Source organism: Monodon monoceros, unplaced genomic scaffold (genome assembly GCF_005190385.1).
Source record: "Monodon monoceros isolate NGI ecotype Baffin Bay Population unplaced genomic scaffold, NGI_Narwhal_1 Super_Scaffold_13, whole genome shotgun sequence".
Classification (NCBI taxonomy): domain Eukaryota; kingdom Metazoa; phylum Chordata; class Mammalia; order Artiodactyla; family Monodontidae; genus Monodon; species Monodon monoceros.
In genome coordinates this window covers 16,217,591-16,233,349 of record NW_021703769.1, presented here as the reverse complement: position 1 = coordinate 16,233,349, position 15,759 = coordinate 16,217,591, and the positions used below count along the sequence as shown (strand labels likewise).

Here is a 15,759-nt window from a genome sequence, read left to right as displayed (position 1 = left end):
AAGGGACTGAGGCTGCCCTGGGTGTTGGCTGGGCAGTCCAGCTGGACCTTGGGTGTGGGACATCCCGCTGGTCGGTGCTGGGGTGGGGAAAGGGCCGGTCCCGCTGGCCTCACAGCAGCTTTCCCCCAAGGTCATCGAGCTGGTCAAGAAGTACGGCACGAAGCAGTGGACGCTGATCGCCAAGCACCTGAAGGGCCGGCTGGGGAAGCAGTGCCGCGAGCGCTGGCACAATCACCTCAACCCCGAAGTGAAGAAGTCCTGCTGGACGGAGGAAGAGGACCGCATCATCTGTGAGGCCCACAAGGTGCTGGGCAACCGCTGGGCCGAGATCGCCAAGATGCTGCCGGGCAGGTGAGCCGCCTGCCGGGCCTTTGCGGGGATGTTCCAAGGCCCAGTCCGATTTCCCTGGAGTCGTTCACTTTTCCCAGAAGCGAACGAGTCCTTCAGATTCTAGCTGTGGTGGGAGGGGATAAGGGAGGGGGGGCGGGGGGGACCCAGCTGCAGGGAGTCTGGAACAGGGAAGGGGGGCGGGCCTGGGGGCCTCCCGTTCACTGTGCACACTCTCACCTGGTCCCGCTTTCGGCTCTGTGCCATCCCTGCCCTCTGCTGTGGCCGGGGTGGCCTGGTTATTTTTTAGAGAATAAACCTCTTTCCTCCTGCCTGTGAGGTCAGGGCCAGGATCTGGACGTCCGAACCACTGCCTGTTTCCACCCTACTCTTCACGCTGGACCTGGCCCCTCCAAGCCCTGGGCCTCTTGGTGTTCTGCAGGGAGCATTAGGACGACTGGGCTCCATTCTTGCTAGAATCCTGCTCCAGGGTCAATTCCCAGTCTCCTAAGTTGCTCACTGCTCCCCTAACTGCTTTCCATCTTCTGGAAACTTATAAAAAATCACTTATTCACCACTGTCTTCTACCCTGCTCTTTTCGTCTGTGCGCATTTTTACCTTATTTTGTTTCCTTTCTTTGCCATGGCATTGCAGTCCTGGGAAGGAGAGGAAATAAAATGCCAGATGGTCTCTTTCCCCTGGAGTCTGGAATCATCTGTTTCCAAAACTCAAACCGGCGTGTGTTATCCTTTTGGCATTTCTTAAAACACTTGGGTTGAGGACTCGAGCCTCTTTCCCGTGTGGCCAGCCTGGCCTGGCTGATGCCACCAGCCTCGCCTTGATCTGCCGTCACCCTTGCTCATCTGTGGGGCCTTAGCTGCTCCGACCTCCTCTCTCCCTTAGACACGGGAGAGCTCTTTTCTGAGCCCGAACACCCTGTGCTCCTGGCAGCTTGGATACCCTCTAACTTGTGCCCATCGTGTAGCCAACACGCTCTCACCCTTTTGTTCTCAGTGGGGACGTTATTTCCTCAGGGAAGGTTTCTCTGTCCTTTCCAACTGTGGTCAGTCCCTGGCCACCTCCCCACCATGCCCCGACCCCTGCGCAGTCAGCACTGCGTCCTGACAGCCTTCAGTGGGAATGAACAGAGATCCAGACCCTCCTCTTAGACTGGTGGCTCCGTCAAGCTGCTATTCTCTGTTCACGGTTCAAGGGAAAAGCACTCTGCTCGGAAACCCAAAGAAGGCAGCGCCTCTGTGTGTCTGCACTCCTGAACTGCTGTAGGTCTGTGGGCTCTGACGCTGCTGAGCCCCCCGTGCTACTCACTGTGACGCTGCTGTGTGCTTCTGTAGTTTCGTACTTCTTTGTGCTTCATACTGCTGTCTGCTCCTACTGCTCTGTTACTCTGTCTTGCGGTCCCTGTCTGCTTCTCTCCCTCCACGCTTCCCTGACTCCTGTACCACTGTGCTACTTTCTGCTTCTGTAGTGGGGGGTACTACTCTTGACTTACACCATATATGTTTCCTCTTTAATCTTCAGCAAGTGATGGAGAGTGAAGTAGTCTTTTGATTCTCCAGATAAAAAAGCCAAGGCTCAGAGTGGTCAGTAGTGGATCCTCTGTGCCCTCTTTGGCCATTTTCTGTCTGTGGGACGTGATCAGGGCTGTGTTCCAGGTCACTGAGCCTCAGGACAGGGGCCACCGGCCAGCAGCTTGCTTACGGTTTCTACAAATGCAGAGTGAGTGGGAAAGGGAATGGGAGTTCCCAGAATGTTTCAGTGTTAGGATTTTACCCTGTAGGCTGAATAAGACCTTTGCTTATTTCTCAGAGGTGTGTGGAAATACTCCATAAATCGTTACAGGCTGCAAGCATGTCAGACTTCATCTTAGAGCTAAGAGCCCTTAGAACTCCTCAGGCTGAACCCTCATTTACAGAAGTGGGAGCTCAGCTCAGGGAGGCTAGTGACGCGCCCGGTGGCGCACGGGCCCCAGTGCTGGGGTCAAAGATCCCCGGTTGGCCCCTGTAGGACAGACAATGCTGTGAAGAATCACTGGAACTCCACTATCAAGAGGAAGGTGGACACGGGAGGCTTCCTGAGTGAGTCCAGAGACAGCAAGCCCCCCATGTACTTGCTGCTGGAGCTGGAGGACAAGGACGGCTGCCAGAGTGCCCCGGCCTCAGAAGGCCAGGTGAGTGGGGCGGGGATGTCAGGCAGCTCAGCCACCGGGCTTGGGCTAGTTGGTTTGTTTTCATGTGTATCCGATGCCGTCTCACCAACACCTATTCCTCCTTTTTCACCTGTTCCGTGGCTGTTCCTTAATCCTACAAGAGGTTCTCACTGTGGCCTCACATCTCTCATGAGGGCCTTTCCCTGTGTCACCTGTGCCCATGCTTGGTGCTCATCTGTCCACAGATGCAGGATGCCAGAGCCGACACCAGGTGAAGAAGGGTCAGGTGGGGAGGTCCTCAGCCTCCTCCTGTCCTCAACAGCTTCCTTCCTACCCGTTGCTCTTTCCAGCCTTTTCATACTAAAAGCACATATGCAATTCTAAAAAAAATCAGATTTGTTGAGGTACAAGCAAATACAGTAAAATTCACTGTGTTTCATGTGCAGGTCTGAGTCATGACAGCTTTAAACAGTCCTGTGGCCACCACCATAGTCAACACACAACCTCTCCATCACCCCCCATATTCTTTCAGCCCTTCTCCCATCCTTAATCCCTGGCACCCTTCATCTGTTTTCTGTCTCTATAATTTTCTAGAAAGTCATACAAATGAAGTCATATGGTGTTACATCTACAATTGTTAACATCTCCCATCCTACACTCCAGAGCATACTATTTTTAAAATTGAAGTATAGTTGATTTACAATATTATAGTAGTTTCGGGTGTTTATGGTTATTTTTGAACTATCTCATATGATTTATTCTTAAAAAACAAAGATTTGAAGCACATGTGTCAGAGTATGAAGATGGGACGTTGCTGGGTACATGGCAGGTGACACGCTTCCTCTACACTGTTTTCCAATCTTTTCTGTAATCGTGAACTATTGAATAGTTCTTTTTAATGCTCCACCTTTCCTTTTCCTGCTGGCCAGATTATAACTGTTCACTGCTCCAGTTCTTCTACAACACCCTGCTGGAGCGTTATATCATGTTTTTGCCTCTCTTTCCGGATTTTTCAGCTTCAGAGACTATTCCTTGCTTCCCAGATATGAGAGCATCTATGCGGTAACAGTTGAAAAAGCTGTAAAGTGAAACGTAAAAGGACTTCTCCCTCCTGTCTGGATTCCCCATGGGTCCCCTAACCAGAGGAATTCACTTCTCAGTTTCTTGTATGCCTAAGTAATATGTTTTCCAGGCTTTTACTTCTGATTAAATAAAAAGCATCCGTGCCCCAGAGAGAAACAATGTGCGTCAGCAGACACGGAGAAGTCGTCTTTCAGGATAGGGCAGAGTGGACAGTAGTCTCTGAAAATCCTCCTTGGCTGAAAGTCATTTCCTAGGCTCTGTTTTCACCCCCCTGGTGCTTTGTGTCTGGGAGGCTGGCCCTGCTGGGCCAGGGGGAGCTCCAGACCTTGATCCTGAGCACACAGTTCAGGTTACAGTGTGGGTTTCAGCCTCACCCATTCCTCTCCACTGTCATTTTAATGGTTCTATTGTGCTGGTAATTTCTTCAATTAAGGTTACACCTGACTTTTTGTTGTTAGAAACAAAACTTTAATGGTTGTCCTCCTAGCTAAATCACTGCTCATTTGCTCAGTTGTCTCTTGGGAAATTCCTAGAGGTAGATAGATATATTCTTTAAAAATGATAAGGGACTTCCCTGGTGGGCCAGTGGTTAAGATTCCTGCTTCCAGTGCAGGGGGCCTGGGTTCGATTCCCTGATCAGGGTACTAAGATCCCCCATGCCGTGTGGCATGGCCCCCCGCCCCCCAAAAAACAAAAACAAAATAGACGTTAATACATTTTGCTAGATTGCCTGCCAGAAAAGGTTCACCTGTTCTGTGTGTATGGGACTACCTCACTGGTCAGTGCTTGCAATTATAAATGATAAGTACTGAACTTGATTAGAAATTGCCAAACTTTTTTCAAAGTGGCTGTTTTCTGAAGTGGGAATCACATGTTGGTAGCTTTTAAATAGTATTCATAGCATTCTTCCCCTCCAGTTATAGCAGTTACAAGGTTTTAATCCAATCTGCTCTTATCTCCTTTTCTTCCTTTGCTTATATCACAGACCATTTCCATTCTGTTCACTTGACAGCAGTGGCAACAGTAGCTACTAATTAGGTTGAAAGGTTTTCACACAGCTGTTGATCTGTGTGCCCTCCCTGCTCAGTAAGCCTCAGTGTCCTCATTTTATAGGCGAGCAAACCGACCCTCATCACAAGCTTGCCCGAGCTGGGAAATGGCAGAGCTCTGTCTGCACCCAGAGCCCACGTTCTCCCCCCATTAACACAGGACTCCACTTCTTGCTCTCAACCAGGCCTCTGTTAATCACCTGTGCTGTTTGCAAGGCTCCTCAGGGGCCGTCAGGTCAACGAGTCAAGCTTGTTTCGGAGGTTCTGCCAGAGCGATTGCCCTAACGATCTACCTCTTTTTCTTTATTTCTTTTCTGTCACAAAATCAGTCTCAAAAAAAAAAAAAAATTAGTCTCCACTCCTTTTTCAAACTTTCATTTTGAAATAATATTAAGTATACAGACAAGTTGCAAGAAGACTGCTCGCCTATATCCTATACTGGGTTCATTCATTTTTAACATTTGTCAGATTTGCTTTATCTTTCTCTATGTACATTTATTTTTTTTAAAGACCCTGTAGTTAATTATTTACTTAATGGCTGTGGCATGCGGATCCAGGCCCCCTGCAGCGAAAGCCTGGAGTCTTAGCCATCGGACCACCAGGGAAGTTCCAATATGCATATTTTTTTAACCTGAGTTATTTGAGAGTTGGTTCCATACATTGTGCCTTTTATTTCTTAATACTTGAGTGTGTGTTCCTCAAAATAAGGACATTCACCTGGGTGACGACAGTACGCACTTGGAATTTAACATTGGTGCGGGGACTTTTGACTAACCTACCGTCTAGATTCCACTTTCTCCTGCCCATGATCCAGTCCAGTTTAGACACTGCTTCGTTGTCATATGTCTTTCGTCTAATTTTATCTGGAATAGTTCATCAGCCTTTCCGAGCCTTTCACGATACTGATGTTTTTGAAGCATAAGGTAGGGCTAGTTGTTTTATAGACTGTCTCTCAGTTTGGGTTCACTTGAGTTTCCTTATTATTAGATTCGGGTTGTGCACTGTTAGCTGGAATACGGCATAGTTTATATCTCATAACGAAAAATCCAAACCGCGTGCCCTGTGCCCACCAGGGAAGTCTCGTGACCGGCTGGCCCCCGGCGTTCCCTGCCCTGAAGGAAGAGGAGAGCAGTGAGGAGGAGGCCACGGCGGCTGCCCCCTCCCAGGAGCAGGAGCCCGTCCCCACAGAGCTGGATGGAGTGCGGACGCCAGAGCCGCTGGAGGACTTCCCCAAGCGTGAAGACCAGGAGGGCTCCTCGCCGGAAACCAGCCTGCCCTACAAGTGGGTGGTGGAGGCCGCAAACCTCCTCATCCCTGCCGTGGGCTCCAGCCTCTCTGAAGCCCTGGACTTGATCGAGTCGGTAATGTTGGTCACGGCGCTTCACAGTGGGCCCCGAGCACCCCCAGCAGGGAGCACTTTCTCTCCGTAGGCGTCCATCCTTCCGTCCGTTCGTTGTCTCGCTGATGTGGCTCAGCTGGTGCCGAGTGCCCAGCCCAGCACCAGGGCCTGGTGATGCCAAGATAGTGGCTGTGCAGTGCCTGCCCTCGGGGAGCTCCTGCCTCACCTGTACAGCGCAGGGTGGGCTGGGAGGGCTCGCGGTGGAAGCCGTACGACAGAGTGCTCAGGGCTGATGGGGAAGGGTGTTTGAAGCGGTAACACAGCCTGGGTGGGCACTGGTGTTTGTGGCAGCACAGGTGGTTGGGTGTCCCTGGAGAGGACCCTGGGAGGGGCCCGGGTTTGGGGCTGCAGTGGTGAGTGGGTCCTGATTACTCAGGTACAGCTGCCCCTGGGGCCGCGCTGGCTGTGGGTTGTGCCCCTTTGGGGGAGGCACCCCGGTGGGGGGTGTACTTCTTGGTGTGACCTCCCAGGTCCATCAGCCAGGCCTGTGGTGTGAAGTGGGTTTTAGGAGGTGGTGGGCAAGAGGCCGGCGACCAGGGGTAGAGGGGTTCAGTGGGCAGCGCCCATACTCCCCTTCCCACTTGGGCTTCCTCCTCTTGGCTGAGAATATTGACGTTGTTTATTGAGCATTTGCTGAATGCCAGGCTGTGGGTTTAACATATAGTCCACACGGTATCCTGTGAGGGGTGTCCTTCTGTGTTTTGCAGATGAGACTGAGGCTCAGAGAGATCAAGTAAGTGTACCCAAAGGTCAAAGGTCACACAGCAAGTAAGGTCTTAACCATCATGCTGTGCTCCACTGTCCTGCCCAATGAGCGTTTGGATGGTGGGGTGGGTCTCAGGTGGGCTGTGTGCTCAGACCCTCTGGCTCTGGGTCTCACCTCTTGCCCCTAGTGGCTGGGACTGTGGTGTCCCCTTCACTACAAGGGATTTCAGAGTAGCGATGCGTGTGTCAGTCTGTTCAGCAAATAGCTCCGGGGCCACCATGGGCTGTCACTCCTTTGGGCTCTGAGGAAGGGTTGAGATGAGAGTGGGCCCACTCTGCACTGCTGGTGCCGGTGAAGTGGGTGGTGAACTCAGCTCAAGCTCAGAGAGGTTAGGAGGCTTGTCCAGTGTCACACAGCTGGTGAGTGCTGAGCTCGAGCTCCCCACGATGACCTTCAGCGACTGAAGGGGAGCGATAGTAGTTGCAGAAACACTGCCGTCTGTCTCTCCGGGCAGTCCTTGTAGCATGTGCTCCGGTCTGTTAGATGCCATCCATTCCGGGCCTCTCCGAGGTTGGGGTTGGCTGCTGGGAGGAATGCCTGGAGACGGCACAGCTCTGAGCCGGCCTCCACCCTTAGCAATGAACTTGCCAGGCTTCTTTGAGCTCCAAGGACCAGAAATAGAAATCACCACTAGGGTCTTGGTCCATTCAGGGCCAGACCTCCAGGGACCAGTGGAAACTTCTGTATCCAGAAGCCTTTGGGCTGGGTTGTAATTTACTGGGCAAGGGCAGAAAGACCTGGGCGTGCCTCTTAGAATTGCTCTTGGAAACTTAGTGACTTCAGGGCGATCACACCCTCTCTGACCTGGCTTCCTCAGTATGAGAAGGGAAAGTAATGCTTCTCTAGCAGGGTGGCTGTGGGGTTGGAAACAGTGTAGGTGAAGCACCCAAGGAGGCGCTGCGATTGACAGGGTCATGGAGCCCAGTGGTGCGCTCTGGGTACGTGGCTGGCAAATCAAGACCCTTCAACCTGCTCACGGCCTTGGACCCAAAGCCTCACTTCCAGTTCTCTGTTAAGGAAATAGCTACAAACGCAGGAGAAGATTTACATCCAAGATGTTCATAAAGATGCTATTTTTAAGAATTAGGGGGGAAAACCTAATGTCCTATAGAAAGGGGATAATTATGTAACATGTTCAAATGATGGTACATTTTACAGCCCTTAAAATTGTTAAAAGTTGACCTTTTTTCACTATAATAACAACTAATATTGATAGTAAATATTAAACTCATAGGTAATAGAATGAGGTGCAATCATTATTCCAGCTTTACCTAAACTTTAAATGGAAAAAAGCAGTTAACTAGAAATGATTTGTACTAAAGTTAGAAACATTGAAAATACTAAATATTTAGGGACACATGTAAGTGGTAATTGATAAAACAAACGCATAAAGATGGTAAATACTAAATTCAGGCAGTGATGTCCTGCATGCGGGCAGAGGATGTGCCAGGTGGACCTGGAGCTTTAGTGACAAGGTTTTATTTCTTAGGCTTATTGATGGGTATGTGAGTTTTCTTTGTATTTTTCTTTGTGCTTTTTGTATATCTTAAAAACGCACAGAATATTCTTGTAAATAACAGCAAGCAGCCACAGGCATGATATGACTTCAGTTATGTTTCCAACCACAGATACAAAGAAGAATCTGAGGAAAGGCAGGACAATATTAAGGGTGATGGTTTCTGGGCTCTGGGATCATCCTTTTTTTTTTTTTTTTTGGCTGGGCCACGCGGCTTGCGGGATCTTAGTTCCCTGCCGGGGAACGAACCCGTGCCCCATGCAGTGGAAGCGTGGAGTCTTAACCACTGGACCACCAGGGAAGTCCCTGTAGGATCATGCTTGATGCTTGTGTATTTTCCTTTAACGAATGAGCCCTGTGGTATATCAACCGGTAGAAAAGCAGAGCCGTTGCAGTTATTCCTAAACCCCCTCTCTGGGCAGGACCCCGATGCTTGGTGTGACCTGAGTAAGTTTGACCTCCCCGAGGAGCCATCCGCAGAGGGCAGCATTGGCGGCAGTCCGGTGCAGCCCCATCCATCGCAGCAGCAGCAGCAGGCCCCGCCAACCCGTCAGCCTGCCGCCGCTGTGCCCAGCGTGACCGAGTACCGCCTGGACGGCCACACCATCTCGGACCTGAGCCGGAGCAGCCGGGGCGAGCTGATCCCCATCTCCCCCAGCACTGACGTGGGGGGCTCGGGCATCAGCACACCGCCCTCGGTGCTCAAGCGGCAGAAGAAGAGGCGAGTCGCCCTGTCACCTGTCACGGAGAACAGCGCCAGCCTGTCCTTCCTGGACTCCTGCAACAGCCTCACCCCGAAGAGCACGCCCGTCAAGACCCTGCCCTTCTCGCCCTCCCAGGTGCGTGGACCCCCCCCCGACTGTTCTCTGGGCGCGGGTGACAGCCCCCCTGTGCCCAGTGCTGGGGACCCTGGAGGGCAGAAACGGGCCTGGCCCTGCCCTCATGAAGCGTCCGTGCTGATGGGAAGACCAGTTAATAAAAAAGGACCCAAATAAACGTGCTGAATGGAGTGAAAAAGGCGCCTTCTGGTACTTCGGGTGCATCTAGTCGGGGAAGGGTGTCAGCCAGGGCTTCTGTGAGCAGGGGGATTGCTGGAGCTGGGGGCAGAGGGTGATAAACGGGCCGAGAAGGGAAGAGGACTCGGTGTGTGTTAAGAGTGAGTTTACTGAGCACCGATTTTATAGCAGGTTTGCCAGCCCTGGGGCGCGAAGGGGCTGATGACAGCCCTGCCCATGGAGAGGATGGCTGGGGTGAGAGGATGGCTGGGGTGGGGGACTTGGTGGTCACAGTGTCCTGAGGAAAGGGCTGTGGGAGGAGCAGTTATTGAGTCGCTGAGAGCTTGTTGTGTTGAGTACTGGTTCCCAGGCTCTGTTTGTAATAGACACAGTGTTGGGGGGAGCCTGTCTTTCCTAGAGGCGAGGGAGGCACTCAGAGAGTGGTGTCTCAGGTGGGGTTTGTTGACCGATTGATCGGCTTGAATAAAGGCTTGGAGTCAAGGGGAGAGCAGAGTATGGTGTGAAGTCCAGAGCTAGGACTCACGGATGGGGGGCAGGAGGACTGATGGGGACAGGAGGAGGGTTGAGGGATGGGGGCTGGGGCCTCGGAGGGTCCTGGGTACAGCTAGGGGGTATGCACTGTGCTGGGGGCGGTGGGTGGGGGATAGACTGGAGGGGTGGGGCAAGAGGGGGGGCAGAGGCTTTGGGTCTCAAGGGTCTCCTGCCTCCTGTGGGGACGTGAGAGAATGAGGCCCAGTGGTGGCATGTTTCCAGAGGCCACCCTCTCTGCTGTAGAGGGACTGAGGCCAGGCCTTTGTATCGGGATGTCTGGTGGTTCTGCAAGGTGCCCTGTGTTAGTTCACTTGGGCTGCCATGACAAAGAACTGCACACAGGGGGACTGGAACAACGGACTCATTTTCTTAGTTCTGGAGTCTAGAAGTCCGAGAGGGTGTGAGCAGGATTGGTTTCCTCTGAGGTCTCTGGCTTCTAGGTGGTAATCTCCTCTCTGTGTCTTCAGGTGGTCTTCCTTCAGTGTCTGTGTCCTAATCTCTTTTCTCTTATAATCTCTTCTTCTTTTGTAAACTTCTTCTAAGGACACCAGTCTTATTGGATCAGGGCCCACCCATGTGGCCTCATTTTACCATAATCACCTCTTTAAAGGCCCATCTCCAAATACAATCACAGTCTGAGGTACTGGGAGTTACGGTGTAAACATGTGAATTTGGGGAGAACACAGTTTAGCCCATAGCAGGCCCCCCGTGAGGGCTGCTGGCTGAAGAAGGAAGACAGCAGGGCTGGAGCTGCCCAGAGAGCAGCCCAGGGTGACGGGGTGCAGCTGCCCTGCCCAGGGACCCTGCAGAGGGCAGTGGGCCTGAGGGCTGCAGGTGGCCCTGAGCTGCCAAGGGCACCTTCAGGGCAGAGGGGAGAGGGTGGTGCTTCAGATCTGGGTTTGAGTCCCGCCTCTACCTCTAGCACTCAGCGCAAGAATCCAAACCTCCCTTATCTGTAAAGGGGGATCGTAATCTTTACATTTCAGAGGATCTGTGAAAACTATGTGAAATTCTCAGTGTGCAGTGCTCAGCTCTGGTGTGAGAGGGTGTGTCTAAGTGTTGATGTCACCATCTCCATCATCACTGACCCGTCTGTCGCAGTTCATTTAAGAGCTACTTTCTTTTCTGAAAAGGAGCTGCTCTCGGTCAGCTTCCTTTGCCTTAAGTACACCGTCAGCAGCACGTGGGGGTGGGAGATGGACCTCCCATCATCCTGGCAAAGCGAGGATTGGGTGATGCCCAGCCTGGGGTCTACATGGACCAGCTCAGTGGGTCCCTGCCCAGTGGGTCCCTGCCCATCTGTCCTGGCCTCTGCTCTCTGGCACCTGCCGGTGGGCTCTGAGGTCATCACCTTGTCTTGTTTCCTTTGTCTTCCTGGCAGTTTCTGAACTTCTGGAACAAACAGGACACACTAGAGCTGGAGGGCCCCTCACTGACGTCCACCCCCGTGTGCAGCCAGAAGGTGGTGGTCACCACGCCACTGCACCGGGATAAGACGCCCCTGCACCAGAAACACGCTGCGTGAGTGCTGTGCCCCCGCCCCACCTGCGCTGGGCCTGCCCCTCCCCAAGCAGTGGCCGGCCTGGCGGAGGTTCTCTGGGGGAGGGACCCCTTGGAAAACCGCCTGAGACTCTGTTACAGGAAGGCCGCCTCCTCCTGGTCGCCACACCTCTTCACTTCCGTCAGGGTAGTCTGCTGCTTCACCTCTGTTCTAATTCTTTCTTTTTTTTTTTTCTTTTTTTTTGGCCGCGCCGCATGGCTTGAGGAATCTTAGTTCCCTGACCAGGGATTGAACCTGCGCCCTCGGCAGTGAAAGCACGCGGAATTCTAACCACTGGACCACTAGGGAATTCCCCGTTTTTTATTTTTTAACTTGATGGTTTTCTAATCTCAGAAATGGAGAGAGTCCACACTGCCACGAAAAATTTAATCTCTGCATCCTTTATAAGTTTCAAGTGCAGATCCACTGTGTTTGAGTAGCCCTACGTGAAGGACAGAAGGGCCCCCGGTTCTCTCGTCTCTCTGGTGCTTAGTCAGGAGGGACGGCCGTGCCCCACCTCCCGTGTGTATGAAGCACAGCGTTTCACCTTCAGCCTGTACAGGTTGCTTACCTGCTTCTATGGAGGTGCTTTCACAATAAGTTTCCTCCCTTGTGTCATCGTGACTCTTGAATTCCAGGTAGAGAGAGTTGCTTAACTGGTCTTCTGCTTGTTACATGTGCCGGGGAAGAAGCATTGCTATTTATGTTTCAGCAGTTAAGTTGTAATTCAGGAATCAGTTCAGGAGTTTTAGTTCTTGTAATGATATGTAATTTCAGAAAAGATGTATGAATCGCTTGGTCAGAAGTCAGTCTCTCAAGAGTTGATCTAACGTTTAACATAAGTAGGCTTCATGAGAAATGATTCTCCTTTCAAGCCGAAATCCTGGACTTCAAATCTAAGCTCTTAAACATATGCTGGAAGCAAGAAAAAGAATTGATACTTAGATACGTTTCATGAGAAATGATTCTCTATTCAAGCCAAAATCCTGGACTTGAAGTTCTTAAACAGACAGCTGGAACCACAAAAGGAGTCGCTGCTTCTCCGGAGAGAGGTTGGAGAGGGATGCGGTCTTCCTGGATCCCCACCTTCCTCGCCTCCCCCTTCTCTCGCTGGTTCTGCAGTGTGGCCACAGGCCGGCCTTGTTTTATGGAGAATCCTAGTGACAGCAGCCTTCTCAGTCGTTCTTCCAGCCTTTCGGGTGTGCTGGACCCTCTCAGACTCTTTCCCGTTTCTGAGGATAGCCCTTCCTCTCAGCCCCCGTAACTCCCTTCGGGGGTGGGGAGGTGGGTGTGTGGGCAAGTGTGATGGGAAGAGACTGTGTCCGGGGGTGGCCTCCCTGCTGCAGAGGCAGAGGTCTGGTGGAGGGCGGTGTGGGACTCACGGGCAGCCTGCAGCAGAGCAGCTGGTGTGTGCGTCCAGCCCCGTCGTGAGGCCGCCTCCTCTGTCCCCGGCAGGTTTGTAACCCCAGATCAGAAGTACTCCAGGGACAGCACTCCTCACACACCGACCCCGTTCAAGAACGCCCTGGAGAAGTACGGACCACTAAAGCCCCTGGTACGTGGTACGGCCGGGCTGGTCCTCCAGCCATTTACGGTTCACAGGGCCCTGTCCCTCTGAGATCTCATTAGATTCTCCCAGCAGCCTTGAGAAGTTGCAGATACCCTAGTGTTACAAATGGGGCCCCCAGGGTGGAGTTGCCAGTTCATCAGACCTCTCTTGAGCAGCTGCCACGTGCCAGGCGGTGCTGGGTGCTGGAGCCACGGTGACGTCCTGGTGAAGCTGGGAGTTTGGGGTGGTGGAAGCTGGCATTCAGCATGTAAGTGCGTAAGTGACTAAATACTCAGCACACGGCCATGCCCAGCGGAACATGGGCAGGAGTTGGGACAGAGAAGGACCTGCTCGGGCGCTGGGGCTGGTTCAGGAAAGTGGCGAATTGCTCCTCAAACCGAAGCCTTTTGACCAACTGCCCGTCCTTTGCAAAACACGGGAAAGCACTCAGGGGTGGGCTGGAGATGGCTCGCCAGTGAGGAGACACCTCCTGGCGTGCTTCCCCAGCAGTGTGAGAACAGCCCTTCTCCCCTGACTCTTCCCGGTTCGTGGGATGGTCCTGCTTTCCCCAAGGGCAAAAGAGAGAGCTGGCACCCCGGGTTTTCCGAAATAGGCTGTGTCTTAGAAATCAGCTGAAGGTGGGAGAAAGGCAGGTTGTGGAGAAGCATTTCCTGTGGACAAAGCCTGCAGCGAGCTCCCCTCCGTGCTCACCACGTGGGGTCTGGGTGGTGGAGCCGTGGTCTCCCCATGCTGGGATGCAGCTGGTGGAGTTGCACAGGCCCCAGGCCAGGCCCCAGTCAGCACTGCCCTTTCCTGTCTGAGTGGGGTTCGGCTCCCGGATACTAAGAGATCTGTGTGCTCTCCAGGCATGGCTGGAGGGTGAATCTGCCCTTGGCAGCGATAGTTCAAGTACATGGGGGCTTTTATTTTATTTTTTAAAATAAATTTATTAATTTATTTATCTTTGGCTGCGTTGGGTCTTCGTGGCTGCACGCGGACTTTCTCTAGTTGCGGCGAGCGGGAGCTACTCTTCGTTGCTGTGGACGGGCTTCTCATTGCGGTGGCTTCTCGTTGTGGAGCGCGGGTTCTAGGCGCATTAACTTAAGTAGTTGCGGCACGCGGGCTTAGTAGTTGTGGCGCCTGGGCTTAGTTGCTCCGCGGCATGTGGGATCTTCCCGGACCAGGGCTCGAACCCGTGTCCCCTGCATTGGCAGGCGGATTCTTAACCACTGCGCCACCAGGGAAGCCCACATGGGGCTTTTAGAGTGACTTCTCGGGTGTTACTGTACCCTACACCTGCTGCTCAGTAGCTCTCTCCCTCCCCTGGCCTCTGCCGCCTGGGCCCCCAGGCCCGAGAAAGGGAAATGGAATCAACGTCTCCGTTACTGTGGGACCGAGGGGTTAAGGAGTTAGGGTTTTGAGCGCATCCAGGTTCTGACCTCACAGCTGTGTGGCCTTGGGCTGAGGTCTCACCCTCTCTGAGCCTCCGTTTTTACCTTGTGGAAGAGGTAGACAGCTATTTCCCAGGGTTGTGTGAGGTTGGCTGTGGTCAAGTGGGGACACTCCGGGCCTGTGCGGCTCTCAGTGAGCAGAGGCCAGTGTCCCAGGCAGGAAAGTTAGTGGCCATGGATACTGTGTGTGAGGCCAGTGTCCCGGCACTGGGCCTCCTCCCTGTGTTGCCTGGGTCTGCCCCACCGCTCCCGTGAGCAGGCTCTGCCTGTGTCCTACGGCCTGGGTGCAGGGCCTCACTCACATCCCTGCCTGTAGCCCCAGACCCCGCACCTGGAGGAGGACTTGAAGGAGGTGCTGCGCTCTGAGGCCGGCATTGAGCTCATCATTGAGGACGAAGTGAGGCCCGAGAAGCAGAAGAGGAAGGCTGGGGTGAGTGGCTGGCGGAGTGGGGAGCAGGTCTGGTAGACATAAGGCACCAGGGTAAGTGGAACTGTGGCCCCGGCCCTTTGTTCCTGCAGAGTGGTTGTCCGTGAAACCAACCAACGTAAGGCCTTGGTGCCTGGGACCCTTCCCTCTTCCCCTTTGAACTGGTGCCTTAGTTATTCAGCACTGTTTGGACCCCTTTGAAGCGGGCTCTGGGCTGAGGGGGGCCGTCAGAACAGTGAGCAAGACCCAGAGTGGTCGCTCCCTCCAGGAGTGCAGTGGGTGGAAACGGCGAACACCCTAGTGACTCGATACATACGGTGTTACGGGGGCAGAAAGGGCACAAAGAGGATCTCAAGGGAAATCCTTGGTATGGAGCCAGCCAGGTATCCTGGCTGCATGAGCAGGTGGGGGACAGTGGGCTCCGGTGAGGTGGGGAGCTGCTCTGGGCAGGGCCGGGCCATACTGGGCAAGCTCTCCCGCCGCCTGGCATGTGGGGTTTCCCAACAGCAGGTGGCTCCATGTCCCCTCTGTCTTTGTGCCCCTTTCTTCCCAGGTGCTCTCCTGGGGAGCACGGAAGATGGGAGTGTGCCGGGGTGGAGGGTGGGTGGGAACGTGGGTGGCCAGGCTGGGAGGGACCCACTGGGCTGGGCCCCTGGGCGTGTATGTAGAGCATGGCCGGGACCCTCCGTGGCCTCTCTGTGTCCGAAGGTGGTTCTGAGCCGCGGTGGCACCTGTTTGGGGCACAGTGCTGGGTTGGGGGGTGAGTACTAGTCTCAGAGCCCCTCCCTGGCATTGGAGCTGACCCCTGGCCTGCTTATAGGAAGTGCGGGGGTGGGGCTGAGCATTCCTTTAACGCCTGTGTCCTGTGGGGTCCCACATCTCCATGTCACTCACCGGCAGGTAGGTGTTTTAGCTGTAACTTGGCTGTTTAGGGGAGC

General features: G+C 53.5%; 1 protein-coding gene across 1 annotated transcript in view; it reads left to right on the top strand.

Annotated features, from left to right (window-relative positions):
• Positions 1–15,759, top strand: part of MYBL2 (MYB proto-oncogene like 2) — a 28,192-nt gene that overhangs the window by 9,438 nt on the left and 2,995 nt on the right. Inside the window, exons 5-11 of the mRNA XM_029220764.1 lie at positions 131–351; positions 2,353–2,515; positions 5,700–5,987; positions 8,730–9,146; positions 11,236–11,375; positions 12,850–12,949; positions 14,711–14,824. Coding sequence (XP_029076597.1) covers positions 131–351; positions 2,353–2,515; positions 5,700–5,987; positions 8,730–9,146; positions 11,236–11,375; positions 12,850–12,949; positions 14,711–14,824 — 1,443 coding nt within the window. The remainder of the gene's footprint in view (positions 1–130; positions 352–2,352; positions 2,516–5,699; positions 5,988–8,729; positions 9,147–11,235; positions 11,376–12,849; positions 12,950–14,710; positions 14,825–15,759) is intronic.